The sequence below is a fragment of the Poecilia reticulata genome, chromosome 3 (genome assembly GCF_904066995.2).
Source record: "Poecilia reticulata chromosome 3, P_reticulata-male-v2, whole genome shotgun sequence".
NCBI classification, from domain to species: domain Eukaryota; kingdom Metazoa; phylum Chordata; class Actinopteri; order Cyprinodontiformes; family Poeciliidae; genus Poecilia; species Poecilia reticulata.
This window is the reverse complement of record NC_088832.1, coordinates 9,394,274-9,413,620: the sequence shown is the minus strand read 5'-3', so window position 1 is coordinate 9,413,620 and position 19,347 is coordinate 9,394,274. Positions and strand designations below refer to the sequence as shown.

Genomic DNA, 19,347 nt, shown 5'->3' with positions numbered 1-19,347 from the left:
CCGGTGTGATGTTTCTGGACGAGGACAGTCCTCTGGGTGCAGTAATTGGAAGTAGCAAATGGCACAAAAACATCACTTTCCCTTCACGCCCTTCCCCTAGCTGCGGGCTAGCTGACCTCTGCGAGCGGCACCTCCGGAGCTGCAGCTTTTTATTTTCCCACTGCTATCGCCCCGGCACTCCCTCTCTGCGCCGAGCCTCCCACTTTCCATAAGCCGAAAGTGGAACAGGGAGGAGGATCGCAGCGGGACGCGGGGTGCCCCCGCTTGCATGCGCGCGCGGTGCGGTCGTCGCTCGTCAGGAGGTTCCCGACGCAGGGAGGTCGCTTTTAATACCGGGAGTCTGATTAGCGAGAGTGTTTGTTAGAGGATCTTCAAAGAGGGGAGTTACAACTGCTCTCACTTCTGCAAACATCCTGTTTGACCTTTTCAGGCCTTTTCAACATTGTTCAGCTCCACTCACTTTATACATGAATTGTTGCCGCCATACATACACACGCATGTACATAAACACACTGCTACACATAGCTTTCTGGGAAATCAATTACTTTATTCCAGGCTTGCGCTGTTCCCCTCAGAAAGGTTGAATTGTGTTTGTGTACCTCCAAGGTAATAAGATACAAAGGCTGGAGGCAGAGCAGACAGAGAGCTTGTTTCCAGCGCTGGCCATTGGCGGTTAACGGCTCTGGAGATGTGGAGCGTTTCTGGAGGTTTTTTGTTTTTGTTTTGTTTTTTTTCCTTGATGTGCTTGAAAGGTGAGCCCAAGAGGCCTCATTGCCGTTCTCTGAGTGAGCATGTGCTGCACGTGATGTGTATGATTCCATATTTGAAGTCTGGGGACAGGGATGGGGGCGGTGGTGGGGGGAGCGGACACAGGCAACGGGGAGAATTACGCTGCGTCTTAATTTGCATGTGGAGTCGGTGCGAGCAGCAAGGCGTTGAACAGAACAAGGCAATCGGGGCCCAGATGAACTCACCAGTGGCTCAAGGATCAAGGGGGGGTAAACGTGTTTGATGTTGAAGGGATGATGTATGTACACACAGAGGATGATTAATTATTGATGCACCCGGCCCCTTTCAATTATCGTCCTCGCTTCCAAACGGGGCGTTTGTTTGTCCATGTGTCGGGATATGTCGATCCTCTGGGCTTTCCTCGTCTCGGTGGATAGACAAGTCACCAAAGTGACTTATTTGCATATTACATATCTAGAGACCATTGAAGACATGCAGTCATAAATCTCATTCCACATCAGTAAGTGATGGCTGAGGAAGATTTTTCAAGTTCTGCCTTGCTTTATTTTACACAAAAGCTTTAGTTTCTAACACCTAACTATTTCATTATTGAATTATGAATGAAGGAAGCTAGCTAGCTAGGTAGCTATCTAGCATGAACTCAACAATAAATCTGCATATAAATGTATATAACGGACTAACTTAGGGACAAAATGAGCTAGCTGAGCTAAAATGAGCCAACTGAGCTAGCCAGCTGGCTAACTCATTTTGTCCTTTAATCGTTTATTTGTAAAAAAAAAAATTAAATGAAAACTAATTAGGAAAATAATTTTTGCCCGTTTTATATTTTTACAATTCAAAATGAACACAAAAAATGTGTATTGAAACTAAATATTTATAGCGGTTAATTTGTTATGTGTGAGGCTTTTAAAGTTTCAGTAACTCGAGCATTTCAGTGTATACTTCAGTTACAAAATGGAGGCTGGTGTTGACTATTTATGTTTTATTTATTTATGTTTTATGTTAGCTTTTCTGCAGCATCATTGTGCTTCTGAGTTTCACAAAACATATAGAGTATTATGTTATCAGCATATAAACTACAAAAACTGGGACAAACACACGACTGCTTCCTAACACACTGCTTTGTAATTGCATTTGGAATATATACCACCAAGACTAAGCCTCCAGATATAGGTCTTTTTTTGTTAGCTCCTGTAGCTGTAGGCAATGTTCTTTAATTTTTACATGTGTGATGTCTTGGTTCATTCTGTGTTGCAGTGTGATGTCTTAACATATGGTTTCCATTTTCACATCTCCAGTTACCCACTTTACAGTTTTACCAGAGAGTACATATCTCCAGGAGTAAATACAAACACAGTCAGCATCGACCAATTCAAAACATCCCTCTTTCCCAGAAAGACTCGCTTCTGGATCAGAAATTGAAGTTACGTAAATGCAAAATTGAATAAACTGTGCTATCTAAGAAGAATTTGCTGCAGGACAGCAAAAGGCTAAACTCTCTTCACTAACAAACCAAAACATTGAGCTGGCCTGTGGGGTTTGGTCGTTTGATAAACAGCTTTATTAAAGTAAAATCGTCTCATGTGCAGCTTCAGCTTCCCCACATGGCATCCAGGAGCAGTTCTTTCAGATGGGGCCCCTCATGTTACATTTGGTCTCTGGGGCCACATGAGAAATAAAAACATCTGGGATCCACTCCAAGGCTTTTAGAAGAACATTTGGTGTTATTCTTTTATTTATTTTGGCCTGCATACTTTGTGTTGTTTCAGATTGTGACAGTATAACGTACTCTGTCCATCCATCTGTGCATCTGTTTGTCTATTTGTACTCTTAAAAAGACATGGAATTGGGTTATAAAAATGTGCAGGGATCCTACTTTTTTTTTTTTTTTTTTTTTACCAAATATGCCTTGGAGCATAATGCCCAGACAATGCCGTCTGATACTTCTGTTGAGTCAGTATGACACAAGAATGCTTTTTTTTTTCTTTGAGGATCATGTCAGCGATTCAGCGCACCTTGTCAGTTTAAGCTTTTGTGAGACTCAAGTCGCTCTTTAATCTCGGCTGTTGGTGATTATCACAGCAACAGGGAATGTGTGCAGCCGCTGATATGCCTCCACCCTTCAGCAATCTGATGCTGGTTCTCCGTCAGTTCCTTTTTTTTTTTTGCCACTGATTAGATGTCTGAATAAGGCCTTCGTTAGACTTGTAGTCCCATACAGTAGAGGAGTCTTCTGTGGGAGCCGTAGTTGATTATTTCAGCCTTTGTCGGTGCTTGTATCACATTTTTTCGTTTCTCTTGTAATGCTTTATGGGTCACAAAGCAAAAACTAGCTTCAAAATATTTTTCACACAGCAAAGGAAAGATCCTGGCGTAAAAGAAAGCGCTTTCTGTGATGTTTTTATTTTTTTGACTTCCCTCATTTCTCTCCTCACCTCTCATTTTGGCTTCGCTCGACACATTTTTCTTCACTTTCTGACTTTGTCGGTGCATTAAGGAGCTGCTCTCATGTCACAAGCTGTCAGGCTGCCACGTCTTTCCTATCTTACCTTTACAGAGCAGAGATAAACTAGATGGCTGAGGAAGAAAAAACATATATATAGAACCATAATTGTCAGCAGTGGTTCCAGTAATAAACCAACAATTCCTCCCACGCATTCTTGTGAAGTCGTAAGAAAAACGCTCAGCTCTTGTTTACGATTCATTTACATTCTGATAAAGAAACGTCTTTTTTAGCTTGTATATTGTTTTTTTTTTTTTTTTGTAAAACGAAGATGAAATCCAGGATTTCTCTGTAATTACTTGCGAGCTCCATTTAGCCTCGTCATCACGTAACTATCGCATGTTTGCATGGAATATGACAAAGTCTTGACATTCTTGTGTGATTTATTTAGCTTTTTTATGCCTTTTATGAATGTTCCAGTGGAAATGCAGGAAGCTAATGTAGGGGGAGTGAGGTGAATGTGATGGTAGGCTGACAGTTTTAATTGACTGTCTTCTTTGTGCCTGCTCTCTGCAGAGGACCGGGCCTTTTGAAAGTGCTACGCGCTTTCTTTCGCTCCGTTCAGGCCTCTTTTCTCTGGAAGATAAAAGTACTGATGCGGTAATGGACCATTAGCATTGTGCTACATCTGTCTCTGACGCCATCATCATTACCGGAACCACATTTAGACAAGAAAATCAGTCCTGAGGAGAAACCCATTTAGCAAGAGCCTGGCACAACCCGCTGAATCCTCTCTGGAGAGACTTTCTGTAGTTACAGTCTTGTGTTTGATTCTGACAGATTCGGTTATGGGTTGAGAGGGCTGTTGTTCGGTTAACAGGTTTTATGGATCTGGTCATAATACAAGTACCAGGTTCTAAATTTATTACAGGTGTACAAAAGCTACACTACCAGAAGCCAAAGAGGAACAGGGAAAGAAAAAACCCTGTGATTCTCTTGTAAAATCGAACCCGCTTCTCTTTATTAACCGTTTCCTACTTGGCATTATAGTAACTGAAAAACATAATACAAACCAGATAGTTTTTATTCTGACTTATACTCGTCATCATCCTCTTATCCGGAACCGAGTCATGGGAGAAGCAATACTCAAAAATCAAAATATACTTAAATTAGATTTACACCTTTAAAGTAAACCTTATGAGCATATAAAGTCGCCAAACTTATACTTGTTTTAACTAACATTATAAAGCACATAGTTTACCCCTTGAAATCTTACTGCATATAACACATCAAACTGTGCAATAAACAAGAGCAAGCATTGTGCTCATTAGCTACTAGTGCACAAAACAGCCCGTAAAAATCACTAGCATTTTTGCTAGCTTAAAGGTAATCTGCTAAAACACCTATCTCCAGGACAAAGTGCCTTTCTCAACAGGTTACAACATTCAAAAGCACTTCACCACATTGGGTAATGCTAAAGAACACAAGTAAGAAGTGAATGTATTGTTTAGGTTAGCCTGCTAGCTCTTTTAAACAAATGTCTGCGCATCAGATGACAAATAGGCGTTAACCAACTTCCTGTTTTCCGTCAAGTCACTTCAGCTAAACTGCAGAGCTCCCCAGTGGAACGAGAGGAGAGAAGCTAGCAACCAAATCCTGTGGTTTCAGTCAGACCTCTTTTTAAACGACCCAAGTTACTTGTTTTTAGTTTTGCTTTTACTTGCATTGAATATTAAGATGAGCCCGCGTTTTTGTCCCAACTGCTTTTGTGTACACCAGATTCGGCATGCGGATCCAGAGTAACCTTCCTCGTTAAGCCTTAATGCCAGTAATTCATTACCTCTGGCACAGAGACTAATGACATCATTAATCAGCTATGAACAGAGCTCGGTAGCAGCAGCGGGAGGCTGACACCTCCTTACTGTAACAATCCCAGGCGTTGCATGTACAAGACAGATTGTGGGAAGGACACCGAAAAACGACGGCGCGTGTCATTTACCTACAAGTGACGATGTGTATGAAGATGGAAGCTACCAGGAGTGGTTTTATTTCTCTTTCATCGTTCTGCTTCGGAGCGTTTCTGATCTCACTTATTTCAGGATTTGTGCTAAAAAAAAAAAAGATAATTATTGGTGTAAAAATTTCTTCTACCTACCAATTATTTAGTCCCTTTTGTTGCTCCGTCACCAAAAAAAAAAACAAAAAAAAAACGCATAATAGTTTGTGGCTCCAGTGCGATGAAAAATGTGATAAAGGGGTAAAAATACTACAGCAAAGACATTTAATGAGTTCATTATCGGCTCTATTTTATTCCTAATTTATGTATTGGCTCGTACAGTAGCTGTCAAAGATGGAGCAGAATTAGCATGCTCCGTGAACATCTTCATTGTGAACGTCATCTTCATCTCAAACTCTCCACCATCCATTGTTCCAACCCCGCAGCGTTCACAGGAACCCTGCCTGCAGCGCGTTTACGCAGCCTGAATTTTTAAGCCTCATCCACAGTTTGCAGTGAAAAAAAACTAACAAAAAAACACCCTGTATTGCTTTTTTAATTCTTCCTCACGCTGATTTTTTTTATAATTGCATTTAAATAAGGTTGGCTTATTAAAAGTAGCTGATGAAGAATGCCAAGCTTTTTCTCAGATGGCACTCTTTTTTTAACTTCATTTACAATTGTAACCTCTCCGACGGTCAAATCTGAATCTCATATCTGTTTTATATATGTTAAGATGAGAGAGATTTCTACTGTAGATAAGATATTAACTCCACTTCAAACAAATCTGATCCATTTCTTTTTCTGTGATCTGTTCTTGTGTCCATTTCTCCTCTGTTCAAAGTCTCAGATATAAGACACTGAAGGATGTTTTTTACAGCTGCTCAAACAAGGAATCTTGAGGACATTCTTCAAGTGAAACGGTTAAATAAAAAAATGAAGGAAATTGTTCATAATAAAAAACAAAATTAGAAAGTATGACTTGTATCTTTCTAACTTCACTTATGCTGTTTATCATTGCCTAACAGTGAGGTATGTTGTTTTTTTAACAATAATTGTCTGTGTTGGAAAGACAAACTGGCTTAAAACTGTTCCAGTTATTACTGTAGAATCAAGCATCGATTTCCTTTTAGCCAGTTTCTCGATTTATGAAAAGTAATATTCATCCACTTTGTTTAAATGTCATGTTCTCTTCCCTTTCCCATCCTGAAGAGTAGCAAAAACATACAGGTATCTTCATATGTAAACCCCAAAGAAACAACCACATCCACAGTTTTCAGTTGGTTGTTTGTTTTCCTTCCTCTTGCTGATTCTTTCAATAATTGCATTTAAATAAATATGGCATATTAAAAGTAGCTGATGAGGAACGCTAAGCTTTTTCTTTTTCTTTGTTTTTGTGGGATTTAATCTTAAATGGACTGCAGCACTGATCCGTGACATTCACCTCCCACCTCTGCTGTGTGACAGTATTTCCTATCAATTCCCACCTCAGTCAGCCGAGACCAACATGTTTCTGAATCCACCATTTTCTAAGTAAAGGAAGTTCTTCCCCGTCGACAAACAGGCCGTAAGCTTTTGTTTATGCCATCGTGAGCCTGGTTCGCGTTAGGTCTCTGTTTCCATTCGTGTGCTCGGTGTGTGTGCGTGTGTGTGTATGCATATAGCTGTCTAGTTGAAGATAATTACTTAGCATCTGGTCATTTACGCCGCAGTCAGAAAGCATTAGGTTGAAAATGCGTTTTGCATTGTCGTTGGCTCGACTCCAGCAAGCAGGATTTGAAATGAAGCGGAGGCTCTGAGGCTGGAGTTCTGACTTTTAAACTGTTTACGGCTGTCGCCGTGTCGGTCATGTTGGATGCAGCGCTGTTCTTATGAGACTGTTGTTGTCTGAATGACGGGGATACCGGTATTTTTTGTGTGAATTTGTGAAGCGGTCTCGGCCAGTGGTGGAGAAAGTACTCAAAAAATTTACTTAAGTAGAAGTACAAATACACAGACAAAAATGTACTCAAGTAAAAGTAAAACTACCACATTAACATTTGTACTTAAGTAAAAGTAAAAAAGTACTGGCTTTTAAAAATACTTAAGTATTAAAAGTAAAAGTACTTGCTGAATGGATTACCAAATCGCTAATATCATTAAGTGTACCGATCGTATTCAATTTTAATACATTAGAAATGTGCCATTTTAATGAACAATGTCAGATAAAGCATATTTTTATTGTGTTTACTCTGTAACATAGTTTATTTATCTCCTGTCCTAACATAACATGGACTTCACTTTTTTTTGCCACTAATGGCATTTATTTTTAAAGAAATCCAACAGAAAGGGGATGGAAAGAAGGAGGGAGAAGACAGGCAACCAAGGAGACAGTAACAGTGTTGTAGTCAAGACCATCTACCCAAGACCAAGTCAAGACCAGCACCCCGCGCTAGATGACACAAAAAAAGTAACTTTTACCTATCAAAATTGCTTTTCGAATTGATCTGAAAGATCCACATTCCCATAAAGAAACTAGATATTAAATACTTAGAGCTGAAATGAATGTAATCTGTAAAGATCCGTCCAGAAGAATCGAATCGTTCCTGAATATCGTACCACTAGGCACAAGGGGAGGGGGGTGATAGGGGAACACGGACACACGGACACGTTTTTGACCATTTTTGGCAGTGTTCGACTCTGACTAAAACCTCTTGCCGAAAGCCCTCAATCTCCATGCGCACAGCAGAACAAGGTGTCAATAGCTGACGAAAATCCCATTTTTTGTCCTGTGTTTTTTGCACTTTGGTCACAGCGTTGTCCCATATATGCGACACCTCAGTCAACACCTCCACACAATAATTCAGCGCATGAGTGACAACTTTTTTTATCGCAGATGCAACACATTTGTCTCTACAGCTAGCTTTGCTAGCAACACGTCCACGGAGCTTACCTTTTTTTAAGCTTTCCTTCCAAGTGATGCTAAAAGTTAGACGAAGTCCCCACCGTCTGTGAAAGCGAAGCACTGCTGATTTTACATGTCGCCATATCGATTTATGCAGAGCTATATTACTGACGATTAGACAAACATCTCCTCCCGCTCAGAGGAAACCACTGCGCATGTCTGGAACTCCGCGTGCGAGTAAAGTTGGAGGCGATGGGTGACAACAGACACGTAAGTCACGTTATTGTTCGGATTTTACGGCGTCACCTTAAGTCCCTGAACTTCACATTTTAACGGAAAAAAAGAGCAATACGACTTGGATGTAACGAGTAACGTGACAGTTTTGTAGTAAAGTAGAAAGTACAGTTACTTACTGTAAAATGTAGTGGAGTAAAAGTAGAAAGTATCCATTATTAAATCTACTTAAGTAAAGTACAGATACACGAAAATTGTACTTAAGTACAGTAACGGAGTACTTGTACTTCGTTACTTCCCACCACTGGTCTCGACTGATTGTGATTTTTTTTTTGAATCTGGGAAAAGCTGCTCCTGTTAGTGTTTCATCCAGAGTGTAATCGAACCGTAGTGCCTGCTGCTGTACTGAGCAACCATCGATTTATTCTGCACAGAAGAAGGAGCTAGAACTGCGGGGCAAGTTACAGTGATGAAAGTTCACCAAAGAGGACTTCTGTGGTATTACTTATCGGGACAAAATAAAACAGTCCGAATTATTTAAATCTAACTTCTAGTGCGCCAAAACTAAAACATATTCCTCATGATCTTTGTTTTGTTTTTAACCATAACAAAAGCCAAGATATTAAGTATTCCTTCTTAGAAGAAAAGTGCTACTTGATTGAATCATCATAAAGTGTTGAACACCTCAGTGACTGTAGGGAAGAAATAGTTGCTGTCTATCAACCTAGGAAGGGTTATGAGGTAATTTCCGAACAATTTGAAGTCATTCTACATCAATAAAGGTTATTGATAAGTGGAAAATATTTATGCCGGCTGCTTATCTACCCAGGAGTGGAAACACTTAGCAAATCAATGCTAAGATCAGACAGTTCCAATGCTCAGAGATGTATGAAAATAAAACCCAGGAACTCCAACGTAGGGCAGCCACTATGTTGAAGTTTGTGATCATATAATTAGAATAGAAAAGAGTTGAGAAGGAATATTTTTTTATTTTTCCACAGTGGGGAAATGTATCAGTACCAGCAGCACAATAAAGAAAACTGGAAGAGTGCATATTCCCTTTAAAGTAGATTTTAGAGCAGTCGTGTCCAAACTTTTCGCCATAATCTCCAAAATTAAAAAGTAAAATTTTTCATAGCATTTTTAAAGCAAACTTTTTGTGCCTTTTTAAAAAAAAAAATTTGATGAGCTCATTAATAAACTAAACTCTTAGTTCTTAGTCTTATTGAATTCAGCAAAATAAGTTAGGCTTTTTTTGTAGAAAACAGATTGGTAAAGTATTGTAGACCCAAAAACATTTTTAAAACATCTTGTAAGATTCCCTAAATATAAGATATGCCAAGTTTCCACATTGTTTGGGCCGATTTTATTTTTCCTTATTTGGGCTGTAAGATTTGCTTTTGAGTAAAAGCAGGTCAATAATTGTGGTTCTAGTGACTCCAAAATTAACACTAAGGCATCTACTAAGTGTTTTTTAACATTTGAGGTAAAATTTAAAGCGTTTTAAACCAGAAAACTTTTCATAAATCATGTTAAGTTGAGAGAGGATCTTCTTTCATTTTACCAAAAGTTTCTGCACAGGAAGCTCATAAACTCGACGTGAAAGACATAAAGTTGAAATAAATCTCTGCTTGTTTGCTGTCCTTTTTTCCTTTTTTCCCCCCCGCTTGCGTTAATGTTCAGAAATCATGCGTGAAGGTAAATCTTATGAGTTCAATCACAGACGGCAGCTCGTGCCGACAGTTTGAAATGTAAACAAACGCTGAAAGCCAAATTAGCGGCTTGTCAGCGCGATGTGACAAATAAGCGCGCCAGCGGCCCTTTTTTTTTTTTTTTTTTTTTTTTTTTTTTTTTACATTTCAGTAGCATTTCAGCAGTAATAATACAGTTTTAGCAGCACGCTGGCTCCGCTCCGATTCTTTATTCCGGCTTCGCCCTCCGGTTGATTTCCCTGACCTCCAAACAAATGGAAATGTCACACAGACTCGACGCGCTTCTCCAAAAGGCTCTCGTTTTGCTCACTTGCCAGGCAAATGGAAAGCAGATCTTGCCTGGTCTGACCGCTGTTTGTTCCTCCAAAAAAATGGGAAAAAAGAAGTAAAATCACAAACATTTCTGTGGCTTGGACAGCAGAACGTGACGGTAAAAAGGGGTTTTATAACCTCATCTGGTTGCAGAATGTCGATGTCAGGGTGAGGAGTTTTTGTTGCTGTGTCATAAAACTGGATCCCCTTTAGGCGACTTTGTCCAGAGCAAAGTCTGAGAATGCCCAGAAACATGCAAACCAATCATTCTGCCACACGAATGATTGGCTGGGAACATGTTTGTCGTTGAGCTGAGCGCACTCCCGACCTGTTTTGCTGCCTTACGTTGGAGGGCCGTGTGTGGATCTGCATGTTTAGTCTCCCTCGTATTGTGCTTTCGTCAGCTCTGTGAGTGAAGTAGAAGTGTTTTATTTCTGTGGTTCCTTGTCATGCCAAGAGTCTTTTTCGTTACGTTGTTATTTTGTTTTTTCTGTTTTGTTTCCTTCCTTTCTTCCCTCCTTCCTTTCTTTCTTTCGTGTCACTGTCATTTTCCATTCCAACTCCTCTCCTCCTATTTCGACCTGTCCATTTGGATGCGATATTTCTGTCCTATTCCCCCCACCCCGCCCTACCCCACCCCACCTCCACTTCCTCTCCTCTCCTTACCCCGACCCTGAAGACGTAGCCCTGCCCGCCTTCCCCCCCCCTTCACTGACTCCTAACACTACTGACCATGTAACAGCAGGCTCCGGAGGCGTGGCCGCGGCGGCGGGGCCCACCCCCTCCGCGCCGCGGGACGTCGTGGCTTCCCTGGTCTCCACCCGCTTCATCAAGCTGACGTGGCGCCAGCCGGCCGAGCCGCATGGAGATGACCTGACCTACTCCGTGTTCTACAGCCAGGAGGGCACCAGCAGGTACGGCCACGTCTTAACGCCACAACTTAACGCCGCGCCTTAACAGGAGGCGATTTGGACGGCGACGGGCGATTACTGTATGAGCGCATCTCAGCGAGTGGAAATGTCTCCAGGTGTTTTTAGTGTTTCTGTTTAAAAGGTGAACATATCATGTAGATTAGTTACTAAGATCGAAACAAAATATTGGAAGAGTTTGTTGACTACAGATGATAAAAACCTAAAAAATTTTGTTTTTTTAATATATATATACTTTGGAAGAGGGGGGAAAAATCTGACTTTTATTCTCATAATTCTGACTTTAATCTTGGAATTTTGAGAACATTTTTCAGTGGCCCTAATCCTCTTCTGTATTGTATTACATTAGATCAACAAAAGAGGATCATTTTTAAAAACAATAAATGTCAGATTAATGTAAAGTACGTTCATGTATTGTACAAAATATACCCTCAAAATTTGGTTGGAGTTCCTTTTACATGAAGTCCTGCTGGAAGATGTGATGGGGAATCTCCATAAAGCTTCTCAGCAGAAGCAGACATGAAGTGTTGTGGTGTTTCTTGTGCTAATTTTGGGTATTATAACACAGTGAAGCAAACTCAGCTCTCCAAATCATCACTGCATGTGGAAAAGTTATCTGTTTCATATAAGTTGAGATGAGAGAGATTTCTACTTTAGATCAGATATTAACTCCACTTCAAACAAATCTGGTCCACGTCTTTTTCTGTGATCTGTTCTTGTGTCCATTTCTCCTCTGTTCAAAGTCACATAGAAGACACTCAAGGACGTTTTTGGTGCTGCTCAAACAAGGAACGTTGAGACCATTCTCTAAGTGAAACATTTAAAAAAAAAATGTATATGAATAAAATTGTTTGTAAAAATACATCAAATTTAAATGCAACACTTAGGAAGTCTTGTATCTTTTTCTGAACTCACCAATTCTGGTTTTTGTTGCCTCACTACATCTGCATCTATATTTAATTAGCTGGCTGGTTGGTTCATTCAATGCCTTGGGAGGAATAGGCATCTTTTATGCAGATCAGTGCACATTCACTTTGTTTAAATGCTATATTCTCTGAAATCTTTCTAGATGATCTGACCTTTTTTTTTTTTTTTTTTTTACAAATACTTAAGTTCTACAGTATCTATAAAATGTATTCATCCTCGTTGATATTTTATCTGTTTTATTGCTTTTACAAATGAATAATAATCAACAAAATTTGTCTTTTTTCACACACAAATAATGTACAAAGGAAAACATTTAATGTCAAAGTGAAAACTTGAATTAATGGTTGGAATATCATAAATTTCTCACTGTCTGATTATGCTGCTCCAGTTGAAGATTAATTTATTTTACACACACATTTAGGAGGTTAACATGGATCATTATCCTTTCAGCTTGGAATTAGAAGAACTTTTTAACATTCAGATAATTGTTACAGAGCGACACCATTACTAAAAGTGAATTAAAATTGATTTTAAAAAAGTTAATTCAATAGCTGCGTAATGTAAATGAAATATTGAAATCCCTGGACTTTTTTTTTTTTTTTCTTTTTTCTTCTGCTCCCTCACGCACCAGGGAGCGGGTGGTGAACACCAGCCGACCAGGAGAAATGCAGGTCACCATCCAGAACCTGATGCCAGACACCAAGTATCGCTTCAGGGTGGTGGCGCACAACAGCAATGGCCAGGGCGAGAGCTCAGCAGCACTCAAAGTGGCCACCCAAGCTGAAGGTAACACACACACACACACACTGTACAGTTAATTCATACGTGCTCCGTAAACGTCGTGTGCAAACATGACTGAAACCGCTGGCAGTTTGCTGGGAACATGCTCACACCAACACTCTGGGGTAAACAAGATGCTCAAAAATGTGCAAATAGACGGAGGCCCAAACAAATATCCACTCACATGCAGCGTATGGTGGCTTCTGACAGACGCCCGTCACCCTCCGCCTTCACACACACTTCACACACACACTGGAGGCTGGAAGGGGGTTCTGTGCTGCAAGCAGACCACCCAATAGAAAACCTACTGTGAACCACTTCTTGTTTATTCCTAAGCGTTTCCTCAAACCTCACTGTGTGTTTTGGTGTTAGCTGAGCCTGCCCAGGTCAGGGTTCCCATGCAGCCTGGAAAAGTCTGGAGTTGTTTTCTTGTTTTCACTAGTAAGATCTGGATACATATAGAAAGAGTGCAAAAAGAGTTCCCTTCATAACAATCCTTTATTTTGGTGTCCTTCCTTCCTTGTCTTTTTTTCCTTTCTTCCTCTTATCATTCCTTCCTTCTTCATATTCTTCCTTCTGTCTTTTCTTGCTCTTTCCTTCTTTATTCTGTTATTTCCTTGCTTCTTCCTGTAGTTTTTTTCATTCTTTCTGTCTTTCTGTCTCTTATTGTTTATCCATCTATCTTATCTTTATCCTTTCTATGTTCCTTGTGTGCTTTTTTATTCACTTATCCTTCTCTCTTCCTTTTGTCATCATGTTCTACCACTATCCCCTCCTTCCTTTCTTCTTTATTTCCCTCCCTCTGTCTTCCCTTCATTCCTTGTGTCCTTCCTTCCTCTCCCTCTCTTTCCTACCTTCTCTATAAACACTCGGTGAACATTTCTGTTCTATATTTGAAAATGGACCTAAAAGATTGAGACTTTAGCAAAGTTGAGTCTGGACAGATAATGAGAGGGAAAACAAGCGAGGCGTGAAACGGTTAAAATCAGATAGGTCCAGATTATAGCACATTTTTTTGCTTATAGAAGGCAAAAGAGCAGCTTTAAATGTTTCCACTGGCGGACGTCTGGATTTCACTGGGGCAAAGCAAGAGACACCGTGACTTTGGCGTTGGGTTATGAGACACCGTGACTTTGGCGTTGGGTTATTTATTTAATTTTTTTTTTTAAGCGTTGGAGCCTCTTGGCTGCTCCTGGAGTTTCAGCCATGACTTCAGAGCTCTGTGGAGGGGATTCCCCCAGCACACCCTCAGACCGCGGACACGCCTCCCCTCCTGTCTGAGCTCCAGCTCTGTCTCTGTCACTTTGTAGGTCAGCTTCTGTTTTCCTACCTGTCCCTGTCGGTTTCTGGCCGGATGGCTCCACACACACACACGCAAACAAACACAAAACCACACACACTACACCTTAATGCCTTTGCCAGCAGGAGCAGAGCCGCCCACAGGGACGGCGGCGAGGGCGGCCTGTACCTTGGTGGTGTATCTTTAGTTTGAGGACATGCTATGAATTGCAGCTTAAACTGTTGACCTGCATCTGAGTGCCTGGTTTGTGCACACAGTGCTGCCCTGATATTTTTATTTTTTTTTACCCACAGGGACCAGAGCTAATACACCAATACACACACACACGCACACACCTTCACCATTCATACAGGCTGACAAATGGGAGGGGGGTCTTTCTTCTGTCAGCAGCACCTGCAGCTAAAGGTTACAAGTTTTGTAGAGAACAGAGATACTGTCTGCCCTCAGGCAAACACTTCAGCATCATTGTGTTACATTTAATCTAAAATACCAGAGCGGAGAAGGAGCACGCATTTTTTACTGTATACCAAACATAGGGTTTTTAATTATTAATAACTAAAAATTATTAAAAGTGTTCTGTATTTGAGCTCTAATTTGCATTGCCCTTGATTTTCTTGCTTGTGGCTACAGCCACAGTTTACTGAGGGTCTTTTTATTCGCTGGCCAACACAAAGTGTTGCATAATTGAAAAGAAGAAAAAGATATATGGTTTATTTGTTTATCTGTCTGCACCAGCTCAGCTTATCTACATATGCCATTTTCGATACCATGGCAACATTCTTTTAAAGCAACGGATTCTTTCTAGTTGAGAGCAAAAATATGATTAATTACAAAATGACAATATTATAAACTTCTTCATTAGGGCAAACCTAATAATTAAAAGTGAAACAGGTAAGTGAATTTGGGAAGCGTATCTCGACAGACCGATAGAAACCCGTCCCTGGTCTGTTTGTGTCTGTGAAGCTAATAATCACAAATAGCGGGAAATGTTAGCAGACGGCCAGAATATTTACATGCTCATGTTGACTACTTCATTGTTGTAGACACAGGAGCTTTACTGAGTTTTTAAGTTGATTTAAAAAAAGTTAGTGTTAGCTTGTAGGGTTAGCTAACATGCTTGTTAGCTATCATATCTGTTAGCTACTGTAGCATCCTTTTGTATTTCCTATCCATCTACCTCATAGGGAAGGTATTTCTGAAAACTTCTTCTGCCTTATTGGCTAAAGAGGGTCACATGCTTTTTGCTTTTTTTTTTTCTTCCTGTAGTTGCCGCATTAGCAGATAGGAAATGCGAAAATTTGGGCAAATGTGCACCACTTTGAGTCGATCTATAACAGTGGTTCCCAAAGTCGGTCCTTGAATTCTGGCATCCTGCATGTTTTAGTTTTCTCCCTGGTGGTAGTAAATACCTTTTCAGCTTGTCAATGTTCTTCTTAGTGAGCCATCATTTGATCCAGGTGCATTAAACCAGGGAGACAACTAAAACATGCAGGATGCCGGCCCTCCAGGACCGACTTTGGGCACCACTGATCTATGACATCAAATTCAAGTTAAAGGCTTCCAGGGTTTCTCAATCAATCAACCCCAAATGTCACTAGTGTGAAAATATTCCCCTTCTGCCACTGAGAAGGGCAATAATTTCATTTAAATTATAAAAAGAGCAAAAGAAATTATAAAACGGAGAAAATGTCCTCTGATAAGGCATTTATCAGAGGTCTGATAAATGTTCAGTTTTCTTCCTGAACATTTCTTACAAATGTTAGCAAAATGTTAGCATAAATTTTACATCTAACTTCTGGTTTTAGACATCTTGTAAACTCAGACTTCTTGAATTCCAGTCCAGTTGTCGTCTGGACTGGAATTCCCAATGATAGTTTGGAAGTTATTTCCACTTTTCAGCCCAGGTGTTACTCGGAGAGAATACGTGGACAATAAAAAAATATATACATCGGTGGTTTTGTGGAAGCACAGATTTGTTTGTTTTATCCTAGAAAACATAAAAAGTGCATCAGTGATGTAAGGCTGAGCCTCCCTCTCTCTTTTATCAGCGAAGCAACAGGGTTCTGAACCTAATCTAATAATGTGGTTTAGAAACAACCTAGAATATATTTGCATTCAAAGTGACTTTACTTTCTCTGGGGGTACAATAGTAATTGTAAACATATAGATTTCTAATTGTTGCCTCTTGTATTTTTTTTGTTGTCCCTCCCTCCCCCGTCAGTACAAGTGCCGGGTCCAGCGCCCAACCTGCAGGCGGTGTCCAACACTCCGACCTCCTTCTTCCTCAGCTGGGATAAACCCCTCACAGGCAACGGGGAGATCCTCTCCTACAAGCTCTACTACACAGACAGAAGTGTTGGCACCGAAGAGGTAGGACGTTCTGTCAGCAGCACATCACAGACGGCGCCGGCCTGCATCTCTCTCTGCAGTTTCTTAGATTCAAACAAGACTCCTTCTCTCCAGAGCCCAAAAAAATGATGCTGTTCATCTATTTCACTTGGCCCAATCTGACACATCGCAGCCGTGTAAAGCAGCCGAAGACGTCAAAACGTGAATATATTGGGGAGATTGTTGTCCGTGCAGAGATTTCTCTGTGTAATAGGAAGATAAATGGTTATAAAACAACAACTACAGAGATTCAAACTACACTTTTGGCATCTAAAAACTATATTTGTTTTAACTGTGTTGATCAGGATTATTGTCCCACATAATGATTTAAGTCCGGATAAAGTATCCATCCATGCATGTGAAACAGTGATTGCTCTCTAATCCGGGGTTAATGTTGCCAATGTCAACAGCTGCAGTCACCTGTTAACTAGAAGTGACAGTTTTACATCCCTCTGGAGGGATTTTGGCTCAATCTTCTTTGCAAAGTTGTTTTAATTCACCCACGCTGTAGGGTTTCAGATCTTGAAGTTGACTTCCAGGTTTGCTTCATGGTAGATGTTTTTCCTCCAATTTCTGCTGTGGAAACACAGAGATGAGGAAAAAGTTCCCTGTTTCTTGAAAAAGTCCCCCAGTGGAACACGTCTGTAGCTTTAGCAGCGTTGCCGAAGATGTAACTAAAACATTTATTCAAATGTTTGCCATTTGCATTGCGAGGATAAACATTTTCCTCAAAGCTTATAATTAACAGGAGTCAGGTTTTATTGAAGCATACTCAAACCTGGGTATCGGAAACCATAAACTCAGAAAAAACCTAATAGAGTTGGATTGAATGGATTTCTTTGTTCTCCTGATGCATTGTTAGCTTCCATTCATACCTTTATATTAACCATTTGTACTTCCATGTAAAAAAAAAAAAAAATGCCTGAAAGTGAATTGAAAAATCTTTAATCCAGGAGTAGAGGAAAATAGGAAATGTTAAATCTCCATGCTGTGCCTTAATGGTCCAAGCAATTGATTTCCATTTAGTCTGGTTTTCTGAGAAATTCATTCGTTCTTGGTTCAGTCATCTACCACGCAAGTGTGCATCGAACAGAAAGAAAGCAGACAGGATTTGTCTGTGTTCTCGCAGAAGTAAGGGTGGAACATCGCTGCTCAGATAGCGAATCAGCCCCAGCAGAGGCAGCAGCAGCATTGTGCAAGCCAGTCAGGCATTAAAAAGCCTTTAATATGATAATGGACGAAACGTCAGCCACTGCACTGAGTAATGACGCCTCGGTTCCCTGGAGAAGAGAGCTGGAGATGAGGTGGAAGAGGCGGGAGGTGAACGAAACAGATGAAGTTGGAAGGACATCAAACATTGAAAGGTCAAACGGAAGTGAAGAGATCACATACAAAGGACGATGCAGTCACAAGTGAACATCTGAGCTCCGGGTAGAATTCGAAAGATCTGCTGCTTTTTCTTTTCTTTCTTGTTTTTCCGTTTTTTGAAACATCACAATTAAAGAGCTGGATGTAAACGGCCCGGAGTAATTGGGAATGCAGCGGCGTAACCAATTTGTGAAGCAAATCACACTAATCACAGAAGGAAGAGCGCGCGTCTCGGTGGAAGACGACATTTTTACAGCAAGTGAAAAACAGAAATTAGTGAAATGAGCCGACCAAAACAGGCATCTGTAGCTGCTGGAGCTGTCTTGTTTACAGCTTGTTTGTCTCAGATTTAAAGCCAGGATGCTGTCAAGAGTTTCTATTTTTTGTGCGTGTGGAGGCAATCTATTTTTTGCTTCTGTTTTTTTTTTTTTTTTTTTTTTAGAATGAGTAAAAGACTTTCACTGCAAGCTTCATTGATTTTGCTCCATCCTGTGTTTCAGGATGTTGACATAGATGGCCAGTCATACACCATGGCTGGACTGAAGAAGAACACAGAGTACAGCTTCCGCGTAGTGGCCAACAACAAGCACGGCCCGGGGGTCTCCACGGAGGACGTCATGGTCCGGACACTTTCTGACGGTCAGTCGGTTGCTTAAATGTTGACCTGACACAATTTCAACGTCTCCTAATGCTTGTTGTGTTTTAACATCCTTAAACAGTCTTAAAATAAGCAAGTTGGTCTTAAATATCTAAATCACAGGGCTTACATTTTCTCTTGACAGGACTATTTAATCTTGTATCTTCTCAGGGGGGGTGTAGGGGGGTTCTTGCTGGACTTTTCTGTCTTGTGACCCAAGATGGTCGAGACTACTGCTAACCAGCTGCTAATATACCCTTTCTAGCTAGCTTTTTTTGTGTCTACCATGTGAAAGTGCAAATTTATCATAAAATTGGAGTTCATATTTTTCTGTACTGATATAGGTCTTGAATTCCATCCATAATGGTCTTTAAAAGTCTTAAATTGGGTGGAAACTGCAGAAACCCTGCACTAGATGTGTTGGGTTAGAAGACAAAGGAAGCATTGTTTACCTCGAAGCCTTGACAGCCTACAGTAGTTTGCCAAAAGAGAGATGACAGCAGCTGTTGCCGGTCATCATTTATTTGGTTTTCAAGCGAAAGGACATAGACCAAAAAGTCCTGCGTGGTGATATTAGAGGCTTTTAGAGGCAGAAAAGTCGTCGTTTGAGATACAAGCTACTTAATCATAAGAAGACTTGGTTTCTATTTGTTAACGTTTTATGTCCGAACTGCTCAGATTGAATGA

General features: G+C 40.5%; 1 protein-coding gene across 19 annotated transcripts in view; it reads left to right on the top strand.

Moving 5' to 3' along the window:
• Positions 1-19,347, top strand: part of neo1a (neogenin 1a) — a 210,354-nt gene that overhangs the window by 159,958 nt on the left and 31,049 nt on the right. For 15 of the 19 annotated variants that reach the window (XM_008404713.3, XM_008404711.3, XM_008404710.3 and 12 more), the window contains 4 exons: positions 11,011-11,245; positions 12,819-12,973; positions 16,489-16,637; positions 18,524-18,662. In XM_008404713.3, coding sequence (XP_008402935.2) covers positions 11,011-11,245; positions 12,819-12,973; positions 16,489-16,637; positions 18,524-18,662 — 678 coding nt within the window. The remainder of the gene's footprint in view (positions 1-11,010; positions 11,246-12,818; positions 12,974-16,488; positions 16,638-18,523; positions 18,663-19,347) is intronic. The other 4 variants (XM_008404714.3, XM_008404730.3, XM_008404729.3 and 1 more) reach the window with 2 other exon arrangements.